The 7,956-nt window shown below is 44.4% G+C and overlaps 1 protein-coding gene across 12 annotated transcripts in view; it reads right to left on the reverse strand.

Moving 5' to 3' along the window:
* The window catches only part of ATE1 (arginyltransferase 1), a 181,201-nt gene extending 173,245 nt beyond the window's left edge, over nucleotides 1-7,956 (reverse strand). For 2 of the 12 annotated variants that reach the window (XM_055353881.2, XM_055353878.2), the window contains exons 1-3: nucleotides 7,812-7,944; nucleotides 3,702-3,765; nucleotides 1,808-1,870 (exon numbers count right to left, since the gene is read on the reverse strand). In XM_055353881.2, the coding sequence (XP_055209856.1) occupies nucleotides 1,808-1,870; nucleotides 3,702-3,765; nucleotides 7,812-7,896 (212 nt within the window). In that variant the 5' untranslated portion in view covers nucleotides 7,897-7,944. Of the gene's footprint in view, nucleotides 1-1,807; nucleotides 1,871-3,701; nucleotides 3,766-6,169; nucleotides 7,260-7,281 lie in introns of those variants that run through there. The other 10 variants (XM_031015423.3, XM_055353877.2, XM_031015425.3 and 7 more) reach the window with 9 other exon arrangements.

Here is a 7,956-nt window from a genome sequence, read left to right on the forward strand (position 1 = left end):
GGTGATGATGACCTTATAACCAGAATAAGAGAGAAGATTCTTCTATGTTAGAGTGAGGTGAGAAGGTACATGGAAAATCCAAAAGATTATGAAAAAAATCCAATGAAGACTTTGTAGGAAAATAGACTTTGGTTTAAGTTTCCCATTTAAGAAAACTGGACTCTGGGCCAGGTGCACTGGCTCACGCCTGTAATATCAGCACTTTGGGAGGCTGAGGCGGGTGGATCATGAGGTCAGGAGTTCAAGACCAGCCTGGCCAACATAGTGAAACCCCATCTCTACTAAAAATACAAAAAATTAGCCAGGCATGGTGGCAGGCACCTGTAATCCCAGCTACTCGGGAGGCTGAGGCAGGAGAATCACTTGAACCCAGGAGGCAGAGGTTGCAGTGAACCGAGATCGTGCCATTGCACTCCAGCCCAGGCGACAGTGCTAGACTCCGTCTCTTTAAAAAAAAAAACAAAAAAAAAACTGGACTCTAAGTGTAAGTGGCAGATTAAATTTAAGCCCTCTTCCTTCCAATTAATTCTTTTTTCAACTTTTATTTTAGATTCAGGGGGTATAGGTACAGGCTGGTGACCTGGATATACTGCATGATGCTGAGGTTTGCAATATGGATGATCCCACCACCCAGGTACTGATCGTCATACCAAGTTGGTTTTTCAACCCTTAGCTCGCGCCCTCCCTTCTCCTCTAGTAGTCTCCAGCTTCTACTTTTGCCATCTTTATGTCTGAGTACCCAAGGTTAAGCTCCCACTTATAAGTGAGTGAGGTGGGAAATTAAAGAAAAATACAATTAAAAAGAAAGATAAATAAGCTTTCTTGTATTAGGCTGACTTGTCCCAGAGGCAGCAACAGGCACGGCCCAGACCCAGGAAAAGCCTTGATAATATTATCGAATGTGCTCTGGAGATTCTCCCAGCACTCAACATGCAGAGAAGAAAAAACAAATTTTCCTTTGTTTTACGGAATGAGTTCATAGATTCCTGTTCTCTGTAACTAGTGACTTCAAGTATTCTGTTTTATCTGAGAAGTACAATGAATGTCATGAGAAGCCTGAGTAGGCCTGAACTACAGCTGCCTGGGCACCATAGTGAAGATTATGGGATAAGCCCAGGCAAACCTAGATAACGGACATCTGGGTTGCTTGGCAACGGTCATGTGCAATCCTGAGTTTGTCCTGCCTCTGTATCCCTGCTTTCACGCCACTGTAAGCTTGCTTCAAGCTAGCCCACCTCCTTTTGTGAACTGTGTATAAAAGTCTTTGTTCCGGGCCCAGTCTTTTGGACATTGAGTCAGCTGGGCCTAAGTGCGCTCAATAAAGTTTCTCCTGTTTTAACCCGAGGTCTCTCTTGTCCTCCTGAATCCCACAACATGAGAACATGAACCTACCAAGTAATTTATAGGAGCCTGTAGTATTGCTTGAACACAAGCACTGTGCTAAGCAATATACCAGAATGCAGAAAATCCTAAGCTAAGTCCTATAATATTCAATATCCAAAAGTAATGTGAATATTTACCAACATTTTCCCAATATTTCATGGCATTCATTGACAAGATTGCTAAATTAAGAGGGTATTTTTTTCACATATTTATATCTGAACCAATCAAACAATATTACTAAAATCTACTGATCAGCACACAAATATAGCATCAGTATGAAGAAAAGACATAACTCATTTACTTTTCCTTTTAAAGGACATCTACCTAAAGCGGAAATAAACATTAAAAAAGCACAAGAGACTACTAAAATATTATACACAATCTTCATACTATAAATCCTCTTTCTACTAATTAAAATTCTTACCTTATTGTGTACTGAGGACAACATGTTTGATTCATGACAGGTTTGTACACATATTTTCCACTTCTAAAATTATAAAAATAGTTTGTTAATGTCTTATATATTTTTCACTTGCACCAAAACAGCCTAGCACAGGAGCATTAAATTAAGGTTAAAAAATCTAATCAACATTGTAGAAATGCATGTAGGTTTAATTACTCTTCATAAGCTAAATAATCTTCAAAGTGCGTGTAGCAAAGTTTAGAATGCTGCCTTTTATTTCCTAAAGCTTTACTTGTGTACCCCACGGCCAATCATCTCAGTTCCCCTCTCACCAGCATCTGCCACCCCTGCTCTGCCTTCACCTGCCACCAATCCTCAATACCACAAGGGCAATGAGAGAAATGCCCACGATGCTGTGGGACTCATGTATGTGATGCCTATGACAACCACACTTGGGTATTCCACATGCACCAGCACGGAGTACCCCAAAACTAACCCGCTTCTTTCCATGCATTCCAGGTCTATGGTACTAACAGAACTGTTCATTCTGTTCTCAAGTCAGAGACCTGGGAGTCATTTTAAACTCCTCCCTGGAATTCACCTCTATATCCTATTAGCAAGCTTTCCTTCACTTTAAACCCTATCCTAAATTGTCCCCTCTTCTCTATCACCACTGCCACTAAGGTGACAGTCCTCATCATCGCACATCTGGATAGCGCAATAACCTTTGAACTCATCTTCCTGCCTCTATGACCCCCCCTCAAATACCTCTCAGCCATCTGAACAATCTTTTCTAAAACAAATTCCTTCACATTTCTGTCTTACCATAAAATCCTTCCATGACTGCCTTCTAAAAAGTTCTGGCCAGGCATGGTGGTTCATACCTATAATCCCAACACTTTGAAAAGCTAAGCTGGAAGAACACTTGCAACCAGATGTTCGAGACCAGCACGGGCAACATAGCCAAGATCTTACAAAAAATTGAAAAATTAGCCAGGTGTTGTGATGCACACCTGTAGTCCTAGCCACTGCAGAGGCTGAGGCAAGAGGATCACTTGAGTGTGGGAATTTGGGGTTACAGTGAGCTATGATGATGCCACTGTACTCTAGCCTGGGCAACAGAGCAAGACCATGTCTCTAAAAAAAAAAAGTTCCTTATCATGGCATGTGAAGTCCTTTAAAATCTGACCTATGTCTACCTTTTGAATGTCATTAAGTTTAAGGAAAGTTGTAATGTTTCAGCTGGTGCTCCCAATCCCATGTCTTTGGCAAGTATTAGCATACAGTATTTAATATTACTTATATTTACACAAGGAACTTTACCTAAGAGTTACTTAAAAATCATCCACATAAAAATAACTACTCAAAACAGGCCATGTGTGGACTTTAAGGAAATCCTTATCCAAATAAACTGTTAAAGACATTTTTGAGACAATCTGGAAAATCTAATAAAAAGTAGGTAACAGGTAACATCAAAGAGTTTTTATTAATTTTGTAAGGTGTGATACAGCATTGTGGATAAGTTAAAAAAAAAAAAAAGACCTCTCTCTTAGAGATACATACTTATTGCCTATCTATTGATAGGATAAATGTCATAATAACCTACTGATGTAATTTGTTGTTAAATATCAAAAGGTGGAGCAGGAGAATCAAACATGATTGGCAGAACGTTAATAACTGCTGAAGCTTAGTGATAGGTACCTGAGGTTCATTCTAATGTACTCTCTGCTTTTATAGATATTTGACATCTTCCTAACAAAGTTTTTTAAAAAGGAGACAAAAAATCACTACATAAAAGAATATAATAAAAATTTTTCTTAAACCTCTTTCCAACAGGAAAGCATTTTAAAGGCATGCTGTATTTTTCAAGAACCTGAGTAACAGTAGGAAGTCTCTTTGTATCTGGAAGCTTTACCTTCGCCATCCTCGGTCTATGAGATCCTGATAATCCTGTACTGTCATGGAATGTGCCCACATGCCTGAAAAAATAAGTAGTGTGTTAATTACGGCAGGGTAACCTTTTTTCTTTTTTAAATTCAAAGTGTGAGTTTTAAAAATAGGAGTGTGTGGCCGGGCACGGTGGCTCATGCCTATAATCCCAGCACTCTGGGAGGCTAAGGCGGGCAAATCACAAGGTCAGGAGTTCAAGACCAGCCTGGCCAACATGGTGAAACCCCATCTCTACTAAAAATACAAAAATTTAGCTGGGCGTAGTGGCGGGCGCCTGTAATCCCAGCTACTCAAGAGGCTGCAGCAGGAGAATCACATGAACCCAGGAGGCGGAGGTTGCAGTGAGCCGAGATCGCGCCACTGCACTCCAGCCCTGGCGACAGAGTGAGACTCCATCTCAAAAAAAAAAAAAAAAATAGGAGTGTTTAGGTTAAAATTCCAAAACACTCACATTGGATAAATGAAAAGTTTGTACATACTTCACAGCTGTTAGTTGGGCATACACACAGCACAAATAAAGAATGACACTATATATATTTTCATTCAAAAAAACACATCGAAGTAATTATATTTATTTGAGGATTAGTCAATAGTCTCTATGACAGCATAAATTTAAGTCCTCACTGCAATCAGACTGCATCAGACCTTCAAACTTTAATAATATCCCCAATGATTTAACATGCTGGTCTCTTCAGAAAACTTAGCAAAATGTTTTGTGCTTATTAGTTCTCCTGATTTATATACAGGTATATATTTACAGTACAGTCTTGAGCATCAAAAATTGGAGAAAAGTATGTAACAATATTCCTTCTAAGTGTAAGAACTGAAAGTAATTCAGCCGGGCACAGTGGCTCACGCCTGTAATCCCAGCACTTTGGGAGGCCAAGGTGGGCAGATCATCTGAGGTCAGGAGTTTGAGACCAGCCTGGCCAACATGGTTAAACCCCATCTCTACTAAAAACACAAAATTAGCCGGGCATGGTGGCACATGCCTGTAATCCCAGCTACTTGGGAGGCTGAGGCAGGAGAATCGCTTGAACCCAGGAGGCGGAGGTTGCAGTGACTCGAGATCGAGCCATTGCACTCCACACTCCAGCCTGGGCAACAACAGTGAAGCTCTGTCTCAAAAAAAAAAAAAGAAAGAAAGTAAGTAACTCAAATGCCAAGGAACAGGAAGATGATTACAGGGGCTATGATGTTGTCAACATGATGGAATAATTACGCAACTATGAAAAAAAACGAAGACTATGAGGAAACATTTAAAGGCATATCAGAACTAAAGGCTTCATGAGGTGGTGGCTCAAGCCTATAATCCCAACACTTTGGAAGGCCAACGTGGAAGATCACTTGAGGTCAGGAGTTCAAGACCAGCCTGTGCAACATACCAAGTCTCTGTTTTCACACACAAAAAAATAATAATCATAATTAATCAGGTTTTGTGGCCTGTGCCTGTGGTCCCAGCTACTTGGGAGGCTGAGGTGGGAGGAGGCTTGAGACCAGGAATTTGAGATTTGAGGCTGCAGTAAGCTATGAACGCACCACTGCATTCCAGCCTGAGCAAAGGAGCAAGACTGCCTCTTAAAAAAAAAAAAAAAAAAAAAAAATTAAAGTTAAAAAAGAAATGGGCCAGGTGCGGTGGCTCATGCCTATAATCCCAGCACTTTGGGAGGCCAAGGTGGGTAGATCACCTGAGGTCGGGAGTTCAAGACCAAGCCTGGCCAACATGGTGAAACCCCGTCTCTACTAAAAATACAAAAAAATTAGCCAGCTGTGGTGGCGGGCACCTGTAATCACAGCTACTCGGGAGGCTGAGGCAGGAGAATCCCTTTAACCTGGGAGGTGGAGGTTGCAGTGAGCAAAGATTGTGCCACTGAACTCCAGCCTGGGCAACAAAAGTGAAACTGTGTCTCAAAATAAATAAATAAATAAATGGATTTTTCCCTTTTGTAAACAGTAAATCACATCAGAGATATGACAGGCTTGATAGAGCAGAATAATATAGTGGGAAAAGCATGGCACTGGAGTCCAACAGAAATATCCCGACACCTGGCAGGCACTCACTCACACTAAGGAGTTACCCAATAAGCCTCAATTTCATCATCTGTAAATAAAAAAATAAAACTCACCTACCAAGTAAGTAGATGCCCCATAATAAAGAGTATTAAAATTAAAATCGAGATACTAGAAATTGATGATTATTTTCTCTTGATGGAAAGGTTGCAGGCAGGTTTCTTCGACAAAATGTGAAATACAAGACATTTATGTTAGCCAATTTTCTCTTACCACAATTATTGGAAAAAAATAATGACCTATTAAAATATTAATTTTAGGCACGTTTAATGTAACTTATTGATTTGATAAATATTATAGCTAAAACACAAAAATTCTGAAAAAGAGAAGGTAGAAATCCACAATACTCTAAGGCCATATTACCACTGTCACTATTTGGTGTACTTCCGGGCCTTCTTCCTTTCAGAACTGTAATCATGTCGCATAAGCCATTTGCATCCTGTTGATTTTCTCCGTTTAAGTCCAAACTGGAAGCATTTTTCCATTTAGTCTTCATAATCCTCACTTCTAACGATTGCATAACTGTCTACTCAAAACCGCTGCCCACAAGAAGCACTTAATAAACACTTTTAATGAAGGAGCAAATGCACACACCGTTATCGACCAAATCATTCCCCACTTACACCTTTTTCATGGAAAATGCCTGTGTGTTTTCATGCGAATCTCGTTTTCCACAAAGCTAGACTGTTCTATTAAAATAATAGAGTCTACATTCTATATTGGCAAATGCATGGCAAGAGAGGAAATAAACACGATGTTTTGTTTACCAGCAACAAATCTCCCCCAAAGAAATCTGAATCACGATGGAAAAACAAAACAAACTTGTGGGCTGGCTTTGCTGTCGTCCGGGTGGGTGGAGGAAAGACACGGCATATAAGCAAATGGTAAAAATTTCAAACAGATCAGGACAAACAGAATCCCTCGCCGGTAGCGACCGCGGTCACCAGTTTCTTGTCTTTTTTTTTTAACTTCTTTTTTTTTTTTTTTTTTAACCCAGAGATGCAAAGGGCTCATCCTGTACATTCGTCCAGGGATGTCTGATTCATACATGACCGGCACCTGCGTGCACACCCACAGCTCCTTCTGCACCGCGTTTCGCCCTCGCTCCCGGGACGCTCCCACCGCAGCACCCACCGGTCAGCCCCGGCCATTAACTACGGCTCTGGGGCGTTCCCTGGCACTGCGCGCCGTCCTTCACCTCACACAATCTACCCCAGACGGGCGTCCGTCTCCCGACTCTGGGGAGACCACCACGATTTCGAGAGTCCGGGCACCGGTTAGGATTTTCCTGCAGAACAAGCACCGCGAAGCTGCCCCGCTAAGCCGGCGCCGCGGCCCTCCCGAGGGTGCCCCCTCCGTCTCGGCCGTGGCACTGGGGCCAGGGGCTCCGGCCCCCTCGCGTCCTCGCTGGGGGATCCCGGGATCCCGAGACCCGGGCGCCCGGCTTCCCACGCCCGCCGGCCCGGCTCGCTCACCATTGGAGCGGCTGCCCGACTCGTTCTTGCAGTAGCCGCAGCGGTAGAAGTCCTCGCTAGGGAAATAGTCCACGATGCTGGGCGAACCCCCCGCCCAGAAAGCCATGGCCTCGGCCCGGCGAACGCTCAGCCGCCCGGCTCCGCGTCGCTAGCGCCGCCGCCGCTGCCACCCCACAATGCAGCGCGCCGCCCGGGAGCCTCCCGAGGCTCGCGCGAAGCCACTCGGGCGCCCGCAGGCCCGGCCGGCCCGGCGCCTCTTGGAGCTGACGCCGCCCGCGCCATCTTGACCGAGGGCAGCTTTCCACTATTTCCGTTCCTTCTCCATAAGGGGCCGCCGTCGTCAGTGAGGATGAGGCGGAGAGACAGAGCGGGAAGGGAAACAGGATGGGGAGAGTCAAGAGGGGAAGGGAAGCGGGAGTCGGGGTGCGAGCCTGCCCTTTCCCCCGCCGAGGGCCTGTCCGGGGCGCGGCGGCCGCGCCAGGGGTTGGGCGCTAGGCGGCCGCGACAACTCCGGCATCGGGAACACTCACCGCAGGACGCTTTGCCCTCCTTGGAATCGCAGTAGCCGCAGTGGTAGCCAGCCCTGAGGCCCTTGTATTCCACCACCGACGCCATGGCCGCCGCGAGGGTCCGCTCGGGCCGACCACGCCTCTTGGCGCCCGGGGCCGACCTCCG

This window comes from Gorilla gorilla, chromosome 8 (genome assembly GCF_029281585.2).
Source record: "Gorilla gorilla gorilla isolate KB3781 chromosome 8, NHGRI_mGorGor1-v2.1_pri, whole genome shotgun sequence".
NCBI classification, from domain to species: Eukaryota; Metazoa; Chordata; class Mammalia; order Primates; family Hominidae; genus Gorilla; species Gorilla gorilla.